The sequence below is a fragment of the Dioscorea cayenensis genome, chromosome 6 (assembly GCF_009730915.1).
Source record: "Dioscorea cayenensis subsp. rotundata cultivar TDr96_F1 chromosome 6, TDr96_F1_v2_PseudoChromosome.rev07_lg8_w22 25.fasta, whole genome shotgun sequence".
Classification (NCBI taxonomy): domain Eukaryota; kingdom Viridiplantae; phylum Streptophyta; class Magnoliopsida; order Dioscoreales; family Dioscoreaceae; genus Dioscorea; species Dioscorea cayenensis.
The window spans coordinates 18,743,839-18,762,256 of record NC_052476.1 but is presented as its reverse complement, the minus strand read 5'-3'; the positions used below and the strand labels follow the sequence as shown (position 1 = coordinate 18,762,256).

General features: G+C 52.9%; 1 protein-coding gene and 1 non-coding gene across 2 annotated transcripts; one reads left to right on the top strand and one right to left on the bottom strand.

Moving 5' to 3' along the window:
- The first annotated feature begins 8,373 nt into the window (after positions 1-8,373).
- LOC120263885 lies at positions 8,374-8,928 on the top strand. Its single transcript, XM_039271858.1, has one exon. It carries the CDS (start codon positions 8,374-8,376, stop codon positions 8,926-8,928), a length of 555 nt encoding a protein of 184 aa, XP_039127792.1.
- Positions 8,929-9,216: 288 nt separating this feature from the next.
- On the bottom strand, positions 9,217-9,372 carry LOC120264196. The gene has a single exon (XR_005537366.1). It is a non-coding gene; the product is annotated as a 5.8S ribosomal RNA (ribosomal RNA).
- Between the last annotated feature and the right edge of the window lie 9,046 nt (positions 9,373-18,418).

Below are 18,418 nucleotides of genomic sequence, written 5' to 3'. Positions count from 1 at the left end.
GACCCAAAGCGCACTCGTCAGAGAGAGACACCGGATGGTGGGGCACCGTTGGGGACCGTCCTTGTGGAATGGCGGGGTAGCGCGGAACCGGGGAGAGGGGTACGACACGCACGGCACGGCAAGAACCGGGTGGCCAAGGTCCGGGTGGGTAACTTACAGCCACCCGGACGTGCCATCGCCGTGCGCGCCATGTCCCGGGTGATGGGGCGTGTCGCGCTCCCGCCCCACGCCCATGTGACCGAGAGTTACACCGGCGCCTCGCCGCGGACGGCGGGGGCCCTTTGGGGACCGCTCTTGTGCAATGGCGGGTTAGCGCGAAACTGGGGATGGGGGCACGACGCGCACGGCCCGGCAAAACCGGGGTGGCCGAAGGCCAGGCGGTGCCGCCACGAGCACGGCGAGCACCGCCCGGCCACCCCGCCGAGGTCCGGTGGCTCACGGCAGACACCCGGACGTGCCATGACCGTGCGCGCCATGTCCCGGGCGATGGGGCGGCCCGAGCGCCCGCCCCACGGCCATGTGACGGAGAGGAACACCGGCGACTCACCACGGACGGCGGGGCACCGTTGGGGACCACCCTTGTGCAATGGCGGGTTATCGCGGAATTGGGGACGGAGGCACGACGCGTACGGCTAGGCAAAACCGGGGTGGCCAAAGGCCGGGCGGTGCCGCCACAAGCGCGGGAGCATGGCCTGTCCACCGGCCGAGGTTTGGGTGGCTCAAGGATAGCCACCCGGACGTGCCATGGCCGTGTTCGCCATGTCCCGAGAGATGGGGCGCGCCCCGCTCCCGCCCCATGCCCATGTGACCGAGAAGGACACCGGCGCCTCACCGCAGACGGCGGGACACCGTTGGGGACCACCCTTGTGCAATGGCGGGTTAGCGCGGAACCGGGGATGGGGGCACGACGTGCACGACCCGGCAAGACCGGGATGGCCAAAGGCCGGGCGGTGCCGCCATGACTGAGAGGGACACCGGCGCCACGCCGCGGACGGCGGGGAACCGTTCAGGCCCGCCCTTATGCAACGGCGGGTTAGCGTGGAACCACCTTGCCGTGGTCAGCGGGGACCGGGGCACAACGCGCACGGCCCGATGATTCGGGAGGCCGGGTGGCCAGCGGCGCCCGCCACGCAGCGCGGGCCGCAACGCCCGCCCAACGGGTCCCGAGTCCCGGGTGGCTCATGGGCAACTACCCGGACGTGCTATGGCCCCACGCCCATGTTACCCAAACATATCCCCATCCCCTACTATACCTGCAAAACATCCTGCCCAAGGCAACCCCGGGGATACAATGGGGCGGTTAACCTCATTTCAGAAAACTAGTCCATTTTCCGGAAATCGTCATCCCGCCCACGCCCACGGCAGACTGCTGAGGCAAGTTTTCTCGGTAACGAGCAGCGTCGGGCAAAGTTTTCTCGGTAACATGCCCGGTCATGGCAATATTTCTCAGTAACTAGCCACATTAGGGAAAGTTTTCTTGGCAACGAGCCCCGTCGGGGCAAGTTTTCCCGGTAGCATGCCATATCGTGGCAAGATTTCTAGGCAAAGAGCCACGCCGGGGCAAGTTTTCTAGGCGACGAGCCATGCCAGGGCAAGTTTTCTAGGCGATGAGGCACGTCGGGCCAAGTTTTCTAGGCGACGAGCCACGCCGGGGTAACTTTTCAATGCAACGAGGCACGTCGGGGCAAGTTTTCAAGGCAACGAGGCACGGCGGGGCAAGTTTTCTAGGCAACGAGCCATGCTGGGGCAAGTTTTTTAGGCAATTAGGCACGTCGGGGCAAGTTTTCTTGGGAACTAAGCACACCGGGACAAGTTTTCTAGGTAACGAAGCAAGCAGGGGAAAGTTTTCTAGGCCATTAGGCACATTGGGGCAAGTTTTCTAGGCCATTAGGTACGTCAGGGCAAGTTTTCTAGGTGACGAGGCACGTCGAGGCAAGTTTTCTAGACAACGAGGAACGCCGTGGCTCGCCGGAGGCCGGCCGGAGCTCGCCGGTGGCCGGTCAGAGTCCGGCCGGCCGGTGGCGGGTGGTGCCTTCCCCATATATAACCTGCAAAACATCCCGCCCAAGGCAACCCTGGGGGCACAAAGGGTCTTTGAAAAACCCCCTTTTTTCCGCTGGCTGCCATCACAGCAGCTACCGAGCGAGCCGGCTCTATAGCGGCACTGGTCGACGCCGCACGATGGCGCCCCAACTCCGTAATCTTCCAATCCACTCGTGCCTTTTTATGAAACTTCACCCGAGAGAGACAAATCCATGTCAGATGGTCCGCGGCGTAGATTCCAAAGTCGATGATCACTCGGTCCCCGACGGTGGCGCATACTCCCGCGATCAAACATTGGCTACGCTCATCCAAAATCTATGAAACCTTGCCCGAGGGGTTTTAATGTGATGCCAAACGATGGGGCGGGGGCACCGGGCATGTATGCCGCCGTCGACTGGATGTCCCCGGCAGCGTCGGCGCGACGTCACACGACGACACTGGCGCGCCCCGTGCCGTCTCCCGATCCACTCGTGCGTTTTTGGTGAAACTTCACCCCTGGGGCTTTTTATGATGACAAATCCATCCGCGATGGTCCCGCGGTGAGATTCCAAACTTGACCGATCGCCCGTCCCGATGGCGACGCATATTCCCCCGATCAAACGTTGGCTATGATCATCCAAAATCTGTGAAACTTCACCCGAGGGGTTACATGTGATGCCAAACGAAGGGGCGGGGCCGCCGGACTGGGATGCCGCCGTAGAACGGACTGTCCCGCCGGCGCCGATACACCGAGCCAGGCGGCACCCGCACGGTCCGTCCCATTCCATCCGTCCCTCCCTCCTCCTTTTTGTTCTTCTTCTTAAATTTATATATGGGTCCTTGCGTCACATTCTCAGTTGAAAAAAATGGCCCATTATGCCCACCGGCGGCATAGCGAGCTCGCCCGCACCTACACCCATTGGGGGAGGAAGTGTCCTCCCCTTATTATACCTACAATAAATTTCGGGAATGCGGTGCCATACCGACCACCTTGACTGTCGGGGCAAGTTTTCTAGGTGATGAGGCATGTCGAGGCAAGTTTTCTAGGCGATGAGCCACGTTGGGGCAAGTTTTCTAGGCAAAGAGACACATCAGGGCAAGTTTTCTAGGTTATGATCATCCAAAATATGTGAAACTTCTCCTGAGGGGTTTTCATTTGATGCCAAACGATGGGGCGGGGGTGCTTTGCCAGGATGACGCCGTCGCCCGGACGAACCCTGCGGCGCCGGCGCGATGTCACATGACGGGACGAGCGAGCTTCGTGGCCTCTCCGGATCCACTCATACATTTTTGGTGAAACTTCACCCTTGGGATTTTTTATAATGCCAAATCCATATGCGATGGTCCCTCGGCGTGATTCCAAAGTCGACCGACAGCCCGTCCCGACGGAGATGCATACTCCCCCGAGCAAACATTGGCTACTCTCATCCTAAATCTGTGAAAATTCGCAAGAGGGGTTTTCATGTGATGCCAAACGATGGGGCGAGGGCCTCAGGCCGGGAAGCCACCGTCGCCAGGACGGCCTGGCGGCGCCGGTGCTACGTCACACGATGGGGCGGGTGCGCTACGTGCCATCTCCCGATCCACTCATGTGTTTTTAAGGAAACTTCACCCCTGGGGCTTTTTTATGATGATAAATCCATCTGTGATGGTCCCGTGGCGAGATTCCAAAGTCCACCGACCGGCCGTCCCGACGGCGATGCATACTCCCCCGATCGAAAATTGGCTATGATCATCCAAAATCTGTGAAACTTCGACTCAGGGGTTTTCATTTTATGCGAAACGATGGGAAGGGAGAGCCGGACCGGGAAGCCGCCATCCCCGGCGGCCCCTACGGCGCCGGCGCGATGTCCCACGATGGGACGGGCGCGCTACGTGCCATCGCCTGATCCACTAGTGTGTTTTTAGTGAAACTTCACTCTTGGGGGCTTTTTTATGATGACAAATCCATCTGCGATAGTCCCGCGGGGAGATTCCAAAGTCAACCGACCAGCCATCCCGACGGTTACGAATACTCCCTCGATCGAACATTGGCTATAATCATCCAAAATCTGTGAAACTTTGCCCGAGGGGTTTTCATGTGATGCCAAACGATGGGGCGGAGGCGCCGGACGAGGATGCCGCCGTCGCCGGGACGGCCCCCGGCGGCACCGGCGCTACGCCACACGACGGACGGGCGCCGCCACGTGTCATCTCCCCGATCCACTGCGTGCGCTTTTAAATGAAACTTCACCCTCGGTGTTTTATGATGACAAAATCCATCTGCGCATGGTCCCGCGGCGAGATTCCAAAGTCGACCGACCGGCCATCCCGACGGTGACGCACGCACCCCCGATCAAACATTATCTATGATCATCCAAAATCTGTGAAACTTTTCCCTATGGTTTTCATATTATGCCAAACGATGTGGTGGGGGCGCCGGGCCGGGATGTCGCCGTCGCCCAGACGGCCCCGACGGCGCCGGCGCTACGTCACACGACGGGACGGGAGCGCTACGTGTCATCTCCCAATCCACTCGTGCGTTTTTGACGAAACGTCATCCCTTGGGGTTTTTTATGATGAGAAATCCATCTGCGATGGTCCCGCAACGAGATTCCAAAGTCAACCGACCACCCATCCCGACGGAGACGTATACTCCCCCGATCAAACATTGGATACTATCATCCAAAATTTATGAAACTTCGCCCGAGGGGTTTGCATTTTATGACAAACGATGGGGCGGGCGCGTCGGAAGCAGCGTCACCGGACGTCCCCTGACCGTCACGGGCGCTGGGCCGGGCCAGTCTCGATGGGACGGGTGCGCTACATGCCATCTAATGATCCACTCGTGCATTTTTAATAAAACTTTACCCCTGGGGGTTTTTTATGATGACAATTCCATCTATGATGGTCCCACAGCGAGATTCCAAAGTCGACTGACCGGTCGTCTCGACTGCGACGCATACTCCCCCGATCGAACATTGGCTACGATCATCCAAAATCTGTAAAACATTGCCCAAGGGGTTTTCATGTGATGCCAAATGATGGGACGGGGACGTCGGTCCGGGATGCCTCCATCGCCCGGACGGCCCCGGTGGCACTTGGCGCTACGTCACATGATGGGGCGGGTGCGCTACGTCTCATTTCCCGATCCACTCGTGCGTTTTTGACGAAAGTCGCCCCTTGGGGTTTTTTATGATGAAAAATCCATCTGCGACGGTCCCGCTACGAGATTCCAAAGTCGACCGACCGCCCGTCTCGGCGGAGACGCATACTCCCCTGATCGAACATTGGCTACAATCATCCAAAATCTATGAAACTTTCGCGAGGGGTTTTTATTTTATGCCAAACGATGGGGCGTTGGCGCCGGGCCGGGAAGCCTCCATCGCCCGGACGGCCCCAGCATCTCCCGATCCAGTCGTGCGTTTTTAATGAAACTTCACCCCTAGGGGTTTTTAATGATGACATATCCATCTACGATGGTCCCGCGGTGAGATTCCAAAAGTTGACGGCGGCCGTCCCGTGACGATACTCCCCGATGAACATTGGCCACGATCATCCGTCGTGAAACTTTGCCCGAGGGGTTTTCATGTGATGCCAAACGATGGGACGGGGACGCCGGGCCGGGATGCCACCATCGCCGGCGCTACGTCACACGACGGGACGTCCGCGCTACGTGCCATCTCCCGATCCACTCGTGCGTTTTTAATGTAACTTCACCCATGGGGTTTTTTTATAATGACAAATCCATCTGCGATGGTTCCGCGGCGAGATTCCAAAGTCGATCGACCGACCGACCCGACGGCGATGCATACTCCCCCGATCGAACATTTGCTACGATCATCCAAAATCTGTGAAACTTTGCCCGAGGGGTTTTCATGTGATGCCAACCGATGTTGCAGGGGCGCCGGGCCGGGATGCCGCTGTCGCCCAGACGGCCCCGGCAGTGCCGGTGCTACGTCACATGATGGGACGGGAGCGCTACGTGTCATCTCCTGATACATCTGCGAAGGTCCCGCTATGAGATTCCAAGCTCGACCAACCTTCCGTCCCGTCCCGATGGAGACGCATACTCCCCCGATCGAACATTGGCTATGATCATCCAAAATCTGTGAAACTTTGCCCGAGCGGGTTTCATGTGATGCCAAACGAAGGGGCAGGGGCGCCGGACCTGGATGTCACCGTCGACCGGATGGCCCCGCCAGTGCCGCCGCACCGAGTCGGGCGGCACCTCGCACGGTTTGTCCCGTCTCGTCCCATCCCTTCCTCCCTCCTCCTCCTTCTTCTTCTTCTTAAATTTATATATGGGTCCTTGCATCACGGTCTAGGTCGAAAAAATGGCCCGTTATGCACACCGGGGCATAGCGACCTCGCCCGCACCTACACCCATTTCGGGAGGAGGTGTCCTCCCCTTACTATACCTGCAATACATCCGGCCCATGGCAACCCCGGGGGTACAAAGGGCGCCTGAGACGCCCCTTTTTTTTAGACGGGCCACACATTTTGGGAATGCGGTGCCATACCGACCACCTTGACCGTCGGGGCAAGTTTTCTAGGTGACGAGGCACGTCGGGGCAAGTTTTCTAGGCGACAAGCCACGTCGGGGCAAGTTTTCTAGGCAAAGAGCCACGTCGGGGCAAGTTTTTTAGGCAACGAGGCATGTCGGGGCAACTTTTCTAGGCAAAGAGCCACGTCGGAGCAAGTTTTATAGGCGACGAGCTACATCGGGGCAAGTTTTCTAGGCGACGAGCGACGTCGGGGCAACTTTTCTAGGCAATGAGCCACGTCGGGGCAAGTTTTCTAGGCCAAGAGGCACCTCAGGGCAAGTTTTCTAGGCAACGAGCCACGTCGGGGCAAGTTTTCTAGGCAACGAGCCAGGCCGGGGCAAGTTTTCTAGGCAAAGAGGCACGTCGGGGCAAGTTTTCTAGGTAACGAGGCACGTCGGGGCAAGTTTTCTAGGCAAAGAGCCACATCGGAGCTTGCCAGAGTCCGGCCGGAGCTCGCCGGAGTCCGGCCGGCCGGCGGTGGTTGGCGACGGTGGTCAGGCTACCCGCCCACCGGCGGCGGGTGGTGCCGTGCGGCGTGGCACGGTGGGGGGCGACACGGCGTGACGTGTACGCCCATGGGCGCGCCGCGCCGCTCATGGGGGAAAAGTAGTACCTTCCCCTTATATAACCTACAAAACATCCCGCCCAAGGCAACCCCAGGGTTACAAAGGGTCACTGAGACCCCCTTTTTTCTGGGCCGCTCACTGTGCACACTACCGAGCGGGCTGGCCGATAGCGGCGCGGGCTGACGCCGCACTATGGCGCCCAACTTTGGTAATCTCCCAATCCACTCGTGCGTTTTTGATAAAACTTCACCCCTGGGGGTTTTTTATGATGACAAATCCATCTGCGATGGTCCTGCGGCGAGATTCCAAAGTCAACCGATCGACCATACCGACGTCGACGCATACTCCCCCGATCGAACATTGGCTACGATCATCCAAAATGTGTGAAACTTCACCTGAGGGGTTTTCATTTGATGCCAAACGATGGGGCATCAACCTGTGAACATAATTCTATTATTGGATCAATCATCATTCAAGTTTCATGCATGAAAAAGTAAATAAGACAAAATAAAACAAAATAGAACGATAGAAGAAGATAGAGTGAAATATATAAAAACAAAATAAAATCGATGAGAATGATGGAAGAAAAAGAAAGTGTGGAATAGAAAAATAAAATGAAAAAGTTAAATGGCTAGAGCAACAAAGTCCTAGCGTTCCTAGTATCCTGTCCCCGCCAATCGGCGCCAAAAATTTGACACCGTCTTGCTGTCTTAATCGACCAATACCCTTTGTGGGTTCAGGGTTAGCGCGCAGTCGGGCACCGTAACCCGGCTTCCGGATCATCCCGCATCGCCAGTTCTGCTTACCAAAACTGGCCCACTTGGAGCTCTCGATTCCGTGGCGCAGCTCACTGGAGCAGCCATGCCGTCCTACCTATTTAAAGTCTGAGAATAGGTCGATAGAACTCGTGCACGGGCTCCAGCTATCCTGAGGGAAACTTCAGAGGGAACCAGCTACTAGATGGTTCGATTAGTCTTTCGCCCCTATACCCAAGTCAGACGAACGATTTGCATGTCAGTATCACCGCAGGCCTCCACCAGAGTTTCCTCTGGCTTCGCCCCGCTCAGGCATAGTTCACCATCTTTCGGGTCCTGACAGGCATGCTCCAACTCGAACCCTTCACAGAAGATCGGAGTCAGTCGATGGACCACCCCTCGAGGAGGATCCCGCCCTTCAGCTTCCTTGCGACTTCCGGGTTTCCGCACCCGTCGGCTCGCACGCATGTCAAACTCCTTGGTCCGTGTTTCAAGACGAGTCGGATGGGGAGCCCGCGGGCCGATGCCTGGTGCGCGCCCATGCAGCGGGTGAGCACGCCAAGGGGCTGGCGCGCGCTCCATCACTGGCCGCGCCGGCGGCGTCTCCTCGGGCGGGGTCATTGGCCCGGGCTTCGGCCGCCGTTCCGCATCTGGCAGGGCCGGATCGCCGGCCCCCATCCGCTTTCCTCCCGGCAATTTCAAGCATTCTTCGACTCTCTTTTCAAAGTCCATTTCATATTTCCATCGCGGTACTTGTTCGATATCAGTCTCTCACCCGTATTCAGCCTTGGACGGAATTTACCGCCCGATTGGGACTGCATTCCCAAACAACCCGACTCGCCGACATCACCTCGTTGTGCGGCAGGGTCCGGGCAAGACAGGGCTCTCACCCTCTCCGGCAACCCTTTCCAGGGGACTTGGGCCCGGTTCGTCGCTGAGGACGCTTCTGTATACTACAATTCGGGTGGCGTCACCTCACGATTCTCAAGCTGGGCTCTTCTCGGTTCGCTCGTCGTTACTAGGGGAATCCTCGTAAGTTTCTTTTTCTCCGCTTATTGATATGCTTAAACCTCGGAGTGGCTGGACGACCTTGGGTCAGTGGCGCGAGGGCTCTGCGGAAGGGGGTCATCCCCCTGCGGGCGGCCCTTGTCATCCGTTAGGCGGCAGGGTGCCCCCACTCCGCGCGGAGGGGGCGCGATGACCTGGGTTCTCAGCGCGAGGCCGGTCCAACACTCGTCACGCCTCACCACGCTCCGGGAGAGGGTGACCGCGGTCTTCGCCCGCCCGGCGTGGCGGGGCGATCTCCCGTCTGGCCGTCGGCACTGCGTGCGGAGCGACTCGTTCGCGTGACGCCCAGGCAGGCGTGCCCTCGGCCGGGTGGCTTCGAGTGCAACTTTCGTTCAAAGACTCGATGGTTCATGGGAATCTTCAATTCACACCAAGTATCGCATTTCGCTACGTTCTTCATCGATGTGAGAGCCGAGATATCCATTGCAGAGAGTCGTGTGACTCCAGTGTCATTTCTTTCCTCCTCATCGGCGCGCGGCGCTCGGCGAGCGCCGCCGCCCGTGCATCGGGTCAGGACGTCGTTGGCGCTTCCCGCGCCGGTTGTGGGGTCGTGTCCTCCCCCGCTCGCCCAGCCCTGCACCGCAGGTGGCGCCCGGGCGGTGAGGGGGAGCGGAGTCCGGCATGACACGCCGCCGTCGGGCGGGCGGGGTGACACGGCGCTCGCGCGCGTGCCCCCATGCTCCCCCCGCCCGGCCACGCCTCACGTTTCTGCGTGTTCTCGTGTCTTTCGCGTGTTTGCGGCAGATTTTGACAATGATCCTTCCGCAGGTTCACCTACAGAAACCCTTTTGCGACTTCACCTTACTCTAAATGATAAGGTTCAGTGGACTTCTCGTGACATCGTGGGCGGCAAGACCGCCCCCGTTGCCGCGATCTGAACACTTCACCCTACCATTCAATCGGTAGGAGTGACGGGCGGTGTGTACAAAGGGCAGGGACATAGTCAACGGAAGCTGATAACTCGCGCTTACTAGGAATTCCTTGTTGAAGACCAACAATTGCAATGATCTATCCCCATCACGATGAAATTTTACAAGATTACCCGGGCTTGTCGGCCAAGGCTATAGACTCATTGAATACATCAGTGTAGCACGCGTGCGGCCCAAAACATCTAAGGGCATCACAGACCTGTTATTACCTCAAACTTCCGTAGCCTAAACAACCATAGTCCCTCTAAGAAGCTGGCCGCGGAGGGATTCCCCCGCATAGCTAGTTAGCAGGCTGAGGTCTCGTTCATTACCGGAATTAATCAGACAAATCTCTCCACCAACTAAGAACGGCCATGCACCACCACCCATAGAATCAAGAAAGAGCTCTCAGTCTATCAATCCTTGCTATGTCTGGACCTGGTAAGTTTCCCCGTGTTGAGTCAAATTAAGCTGCAGGCTCCACTCCTCATGGTGCCCTTCCGTCAATTCCTTTAAGTTTCAGCCTTGCGATCATACTCCCCCCGGAACCCAAAGACTTTGATTTCTCATAAGGTGCCGGTGGAGTTCTAAAAGCAACATCTGCCGATCCCTTGTCGGCATCGTTTATGGTTAAGACTAGGACGGTATCTGATCATCTTCAATCCCCAAACTTTCATTCTTGATCAATGAAAACATCCTTGGCAAATGCTTTTACAGTGGTTCGTCTTTCATAAATCCAAGAATTTCACTTCTGACTATGAAATACGAATGCCCCCGACTGTCCCTCTTAGTCATTACTCCGATCCCGAAGGCCAACACAATAGGACCAGAATCCTATGATGTTATCAAATGCTAATGTATCCAGAGCGTGTTCTTGCTTTCAGCACTCTAATTTCTTCAAAGTAACGACGTCGGAGGCACGACCCGGCCAGTTAAGGCCAGGAGCACATCGCCGGCAGAGGGGACGAGACGGCCGGTGCACACCGGGAGACGGATCGACCGGCCCGGCCCAAGGTCCGACTACGTGCTTTTTGACTGCAACAACTTAAATATACTCTATTGGAGCTGGAATTACCGCGGCTGCTGGCACCAGACTTGCCCTCCAATGGATCCTCGTTAAGGGATTTAGATTGTACTCATTCCAATTACCAGGCCTGAAGGGCCCAGTATTGTTATTTATTGTCACTACCTCCCCGTGTTAGAATTGGGTAATTTACGCGCCTGCTGCCTTCCTTGGATGTTGTAACCGTTTCTCATGATCACACCGTCACCACCATGGTAGGTGTCACGGCCATGGTAGGTGTCACCCGTCACCACGATGGTAGGTGTCACGGCCTTCCCGATCACCCCAACGATCACCGTGCGGCGCTCATCACACCACCAAGGCGCCGAGCCAGCCTACGGCCAAGGATAAGCTACAACGAACAAGATACAAGCAAGCACACAGATAGCAAAGCCAAGATCTCCTCCCCACCAAGGATAGAGAGGAACCAGCCCACAACCAAGAGAAAACTCACCAAGAGTTCTCTTCCCTCTTATGGACTCTAAGGGAAACAAGCGGTATATATAGACAATCCATACTCCTCATGGACGGCTAAGATGAAAACAATCTAAGGGCCACCATTGATCCAATGGTCATGTCACCAAGAAGCACAACCAAAGAAACACACATCACTTTCAGTGCTACAGTGCTACAGTAACCCTAGCCGTGTGCTCATCCATATCCCTTGCTACAGTGCAATCCTGCACAGTGCGCCAGCCCCAAGCCCCGGTCGCTCCCTCTCGGTCCCACCCGGTAGTGCCCGGTATCACCCGAAATCCTACCACGCATTCCTCTCGGTAAAGGCGCTCGACACCAACCCAGCGCCTATATGCTATCCTGCTCATAGCTGGGCTAAGAGTCCCCGTTCCGCCCGCCTGATCCGCTAACCGACCGTACAAGTCCCTTGATCGACCGTACCATCTGTTCTTACGCTGACCTGGCTAATTGGCTCATACTTAGCCAATTCTCGGCCTCCAGACCGTGATCACATGATCACCCACCTATTGATCGAGATTCCTCGCCCACGCGCATCACGCCACGCGCGCTGCCTAGTGAGCCCCCGGCAATGCGCGGCACCATGCCCGCACATCCGCTCACCCGGCACCCCCAGCTAGAATTGTTGGTCATGCACAGACTCAACCTGCGCATTGGATGATCGGTCGGACACTGCCTATTCGGACTTAGAATTTGGCCAACCTTGGCTTCATTAGCCATCTCCCTCGGTCAGGGACCACCCTATGCCGAGCGTGTAAGGTAGAACACTTACAAACCTCCCACACTAGAGAAAGTTCGACGCCCTCGTCGAACAAAATGCAAGTCTTGGTGTTAACCTCACACGACCAAAGTAGCATAAATGTCCGAATTTCCCGTATGCTGAAATTCAACTTCATCCCCTTACCTCTCGGCGCCGAAGCTAAACTTCAGACCTCCTCCCTTTTATGACATTGCCATCAATAACAGATGACAAGTTTGGCACCTTGACATAAGGAACTGCCCCACGCCCCGTTTCAACTCACGGCAATACCACCACAGTCCACCAGCCCCTGCTTATCTTCATTGTATCAGAACAACAAGGTCTCAGAACTTGCTCTCGGCCAAACAACCCGTGCCAGTTCCCGTCCCTCTCTCGGCCAAGCATACCGCTCTTGATCAGCTAGTCAAGTAGCCTATGCCCCCTGCCTTTCTCGATGACCAAGCGATATTCTCTTGCTCCTGCCTCACAAGCCCCCTGCCTCCAACTTGTTGCCTTGCCTACAAAGGGACTACCCAACCCTCTTGCTTACAAGCACAAACATACAATGAAGAGGTGACTGCCCTCATGGTTTACTGATAAGTTCTTGTGCGATATGAATGCGAAGTGTTCATTCCTTATGTTGAGCATTACTTTTCTCAGGTTTTTACATTAATATGTGTGTTTTTATGTTACTTTTATGCAGGTATGGTTGTGAGGCTATGTATGAAGGAAATAGGCCAATGTGGATCATAATGCACCTATTTTGGATGAGATCTTGCAAAGGTTCAAATGTGAAGACATAGGACAGATGTGAGATGCTAGAGTGTGTGCCAACCTCCTCGCATTCGAGTGAGCACATCCATTAAGAGGGGCACAAAGGCAGTCACACTCGAGCATTCCGTCTTATGCATATAAGAACAGGAGCTCCACCAACATATATATCATTGAAGAAGCAAGTGATTCACGATGTGAATGTGTGCCCGTTTGCGTTACCCCGATGAAAGTATGGAATTGGGAAGTTATTCAGGTCGAAGACTGTAGCAGAGCAATGTAGCAAGTACTGTAGTAGCACTGTTCACAGCCGGCCGTGAAATCAGAGAAACAAAGAATCCACACGGGCGTGTGGAAATTATCCACGCCCAAGTGGAAATTCCGCGCGGACATGTGGAGCATCCACGCCCGTGTAGTCGCCCGATTCCAGCCCTATTTAAAGCCGAATCAGCCCCGATTTTGGTATTCTTTTCTCCATCTTTTCCCCAACTTGCGAGAGGGCTTCAGCTAGGTTTTGGAGGAGTATTGGCTAGGTTTTCCCCAACTTGCGCGTCGTTTGGAAGAAGGTTATTGGGAGAGCTTTCGTCAGCACCGATCCAGCGAGGTGTATCCTAGGCCGGACAAAGGATCCCTTGCGACGAGTAGAGGACTCTCCACAAGACCATGGAGAGCTCTTTATGGATTCATTGCTTTTACATTCGATTTCTTTGATTGTACATAGCTCCATGAGGGTTTTGAGGACTCTCCACGAGTAGAGGACTCTTTATGGATTCATTGCTTTTACATTCGATTTTTTTGATTGTACATAGCTCCATGGAGGGCTAAACCCCTAGTGGGTACTTGGGTGATTGTGAACCCTGGGATGTATTCATTTCATTGAACTTCTTTATTATGCTTTCAATAAATTGATGTTTATTGTGAGTTTCAACCTTGAATGCTTGATTGTATGAACATTTTCCCCTAGAGTGACACTAGGGTTGAGAGTTCTTGTTGGTAACCTTGTGAGTGAGTGACACACCACGAGGCGTTAGACAAAAAGCTAGGTTGGAGAGGGTTGAGAGGGTGAGTCGAGAGAGTGCAGGGAGCGTCCCCTTTCCCCTCCGACGTGGTAGATTCTACCTCCGTTCCTCGAGTTCTTTGTGGCCATAATAGAGTGAATGGTCTAACGGATGAATCTCCGCTGGGGCTTAGTTGTGCGTGCAACGGAGTGAAGCATTGAGGGTATCTTAGTATCTAGGGCTTAATTGTGTTTAGGGACCTTCCACCTGGACCAAAGGGTTAGGTCTATAATTAGGAAGAGATTTATCATCTGGAATCCCTAGAGCTCATTGCAACTTTATTCGAGTGCGAGGTTGAGAGGTTATTTAATCTCTCCTCCGGGACATGAATAGAGTTAGCCATAGTTGACCTTAGATTTGGGACTATGTATGTAAGGATTTCCACGACTCACCATTGCATTGATTAGGAAGCATAATAGAGAGTTCTTGTACTTGAAGCGATAATCCTAGGTGAAGCATCATCTGAGTACCCCATCTTTATCGATTGCCTTACCTCCTCCTTACTTTTGCTCTCTTACTTGTTGCTTTTAATTGTTGAGAATTGAATCATTGTCACACTTTCACTATTAATCTTTCACATAGCTAAGAAGCAGATTAAGTGTTTTTACTCCCTACTACCTGTGGATTCGATACCCGCTCACCCGGGATTATTACTTCGACAAACCCGTGCACTTGTGGGATATACGCTAGGGGACCTTGTCATTTACATGTTTACATACATAGTGCCAAACATACAAAAGAGAATACACATCTCCTTTGACACATACAAAAGAGAATAATCACATCACTTTTGGGCATACAAAAGATTCGGCCCCAAAAGCACTTGGATGCCTCTTCGGACTCAGCCTAGCATCACAAGCAGCTAAGCCCCATCTTCCTGCTCCGCAACAACTATCCTCCATGCAGTTGTCGAGGAGACAAACAAGCATCTGCTTCATCTTCACTTCCCTCTGCAAGGAGAAGTGCTACCGGGTTTGTCCTCTTCGGACACTTCCTTGCCCGATGCGGACCATCACAGATGAAACATCCCGGCCTCATCGGGCCTTCCTGCTTCGTCTCGATGGATGCTTCCCGAGCTTTTGCATCACGAGCTTTGTCACCAGCTAGCTCGCGGGGGAAGTCCCTCCTTACCTCGGACTTCCACGATCGAGACTTCCCTTTCTCTGCAGGGTCATCCCGATAATCCACTAGCGCCTCTGCACGTGCGATGGCGGTTGGCAAGTCCTTCACCCCTTGCCGCTGCAACTCAGTTTGTGCCCATGGTTCCAGTTCACTAAGGAAGTTGAACAATTGATCTTCCTTGGACATGTCGGTGATGTCGAGCATCAAGGATGTGAATGCCTTCACATACTCCCAGACGCTCCCCGTTTGTCTTAATTCCTTCAGGGCAACTCTTACAACCCACGCGGTGTTGCAAGGAAGAAACTGATCCCGCAGCTCCTTCTTCAACTCCTCCCATGAACTGAAAGTCTTCCGTCCCACTCAAGCATCATCGATCTGGCGACTCCTCCACCACCACTTGGCATCCCCGGACAAGTACATGCCCACCAAGGCTACTTGCTCATTCTCCGAGATTTTTGCAGCTATGAGATATTGGTTCATATCCCATATAAAATTTTTCAGTTCCTTGGCTTCTTGATTGCTTCCCAGCAAGTGTACGGGATCGCCAAGTAATACCTCATGTGAAGACACGAGGATCGTATTTCATGGGGCTAAGGATCTCCTATTACTCCTTCTTGAGCTATTATCTAGCCTAAGATCTCAAGTGATGGATTTTTACTCTACAAAATGTAATTAAAGCTAAAACGAGATTATGACCAAATTAGATAGAACAAGCAATAAGCAAGAAAGAAAATCAATGAGATGCAAAAGCCTATGGATGAGGATCCCCTTGAGGGGTTATCATGCAACATGGATGATGATCTAAAGATGCAAGGGTAAAATGGACCATGAGATTCCAAGATTAGAACAACCCCAATTTCTCAGCGATTGAATCCTAATCCCATACGAACATAGATAGGAATTTCTTCCAAATCTACATTCCTACGATTGCATTAAGTAGAAGGAAATCTCACTTAGGAATAAACCTACTCTTCTTCGGATTAAACCTACATGGAGGGCTACCAAATACCCAATTTCTTGGCGTGATGATACAAGTATCCCCTTCTAATCCATTCATGATCTAATACATGCGAGCAAGTCACATCTACATGCATCACTCATAAAAGAGCTATGGATTTCTCCTTAGTGTAGCACTTAGCATGAAAACAATGGATTAGATCTCAAAATTACCCAAGCATAGAATTAACAAGTTATCATCCAACATACATGATAAAACCCCCCCCAAGGTTCACCAACACCCGGTGGCCTTGGGGGTCTAATGTGTCATTGATAAACGCCTAAATGAACGTATTTTATATGTATTGATCTTGTATTAATTGTGTACATTTTAATGAATTGATGCCCGTTTAAGTATAATTTGGTTATTTTGGTGTTGCAGATCTTAAAAGAGCCGAACGAATCTCAAAAATGCAGATTGGATGAATTCGACACCAAAAATGGCATTTTTTGGGGTTCCAGCACTGTAGCGCACTGTAGCGGGGGTCACTATTCATGCTGCGGGCATTCTGCTGTGAGCTTCACGGGCTCCATGCACCCGCATGGAGCCCGTATGGACCTGACAGGATATATTTTTGACTGAATTCTTAGGGCAAAGGGGGCAGGTTTTTGGAGGAGGCATTTGGGGGAGTTCTTGGAGCCGACTTCCACCAGTTCAGAGGAGGCAAGATCACACGTTTTGGAGAACGGGAATCAAACGGAGAAGCTTGATTTGGCTAGATCTTCATCAATCTCTTCTTTGGGAGCTTGTAGACGACAAGGGAAGCCGCCCCGATCGCGGCATCCGTGGAAGCTTTCCACCTCACTTGGCTTGTCATCTCACTTCTATTGTTTGAGAGAGTTTTCTCATGCCATTTGTAGTTGTTTTCATGGACCTATTATTTGTATTTGTTTGCATGGACGAGTAGACCCCAAGGTCACCGGATGCCGGTGAACCTTTGGGTGAACTTGTATTTGGATGATCTAGTTTTGTTTATTGCAATTGTTGTGTGTTTGTGATTCATTCTTGGTGCATTTGATGTGTTTCTTACATGAGAACTCTGTAAACCAACTCCTAGGTTGTACTTGGTAGCGTGACCATCGCCCTTGTACTAGATACACCAAGTTTGGAAGCGATTTATGTACGAATACGCCATAACCATCGGGTATTTTGTACCCCTCCAACATTAGGGCTAGACCAAGTCATGTTCCAGCTCTAATTAGGGATTTCCCCCTTTGTTAATGCAATCATATGAGGATTTGATCGGAAAAAATTCTGTATCAATACTTATACTGGATTAGGGGTCAATTGCCGTGACCATCGGGTTGATCTAATTTAGGAAATCTCTAGGTCCAAACCCTCAATTGCATGACACTCTTAGCATCCTTTGCATTTTAGTAGCCCCTAGGGAATCCTCATCCGTAACCATTTCTTTCCCCTGATTTTATACCTTTTCCTTATTTTAGACTCCACTAGTAGTTCTTTCATTTTAATTAATAGATTAGAGAAACCCTTCGAATCTTTCGGCTAGACAATACGCAAAGATGAAGTAAGGGTAGATCCTTTGGCCCAGGTAATACGACCCTTTCGTGCTCGCACGAGAGGTATTATTTGAGGACTCCGTGCACTTGCAGATCTTGCATCAAGTTTTTGGCGCCGTTGGCGGGGACCCACTAGGAATACTCGGCAAACTTCGAGTTTATTGATTTAGCCATTGTTTCTTTAATTTTGTACTTTTTTCTCTTTTTATTTCTTTTTGTACATATTTTTCCTTTTACTTTCCTTTATTTTGTTTTACTATCATCCTCTTATTTCCTGATCATTGGCTCTCATTACTGTGCAAGGCACCATCTTATGACACGCGCCAATCAAGCAGATCTGGTAGAACCTGTTAACGAAATTGAGAGAGCCTTGCATCAAAGATTGAGAGAGGTGGCTGAGAGTTCAGAAAATCAAGGAACATGAGTTGAGATTAGTGAACCTTCAGTCATGGCAGAACCAAGGTGAACCTTGTCTAATTATGAAAGGCCTCAGTTTACAAGTGAGGAATTCAGTGTGGATGCTCCCACCGTGCCTTCTAATAACTTTGAAATCAAAGCAAGCACAATTGGGATGGTCCAAAATTCCGTACAATTTGATGGGCTAGCTGATGAAGACCCGCATGCTCATTTGTCTCGCTTCCTCCAAATTTGTTCCACCTTCAAGATTAACTCAGTGTCCAATGATGCGATAAGATTGAGATTATTCCCTTTCAGTCTAAGGAGAGCAGCATATAGATGGCTCACTTCATTGGCTCTGGGATTGATCACCACTTGGAAGGAAATGGTGGACAAATTTCTTGCTAGGTATTTCCCGCCAAGCAAAGCCGCT

What these genes read in the sequence shown, in the direction of transcription:
- LOC120263885 (XM_039271858.1), top strand. Translation starts at nt 8,374, where the DNA reads ATGGGGAGCCCGCGGGCCGATGCCTGGTGCGCGCCCATGCAGCGGGTG.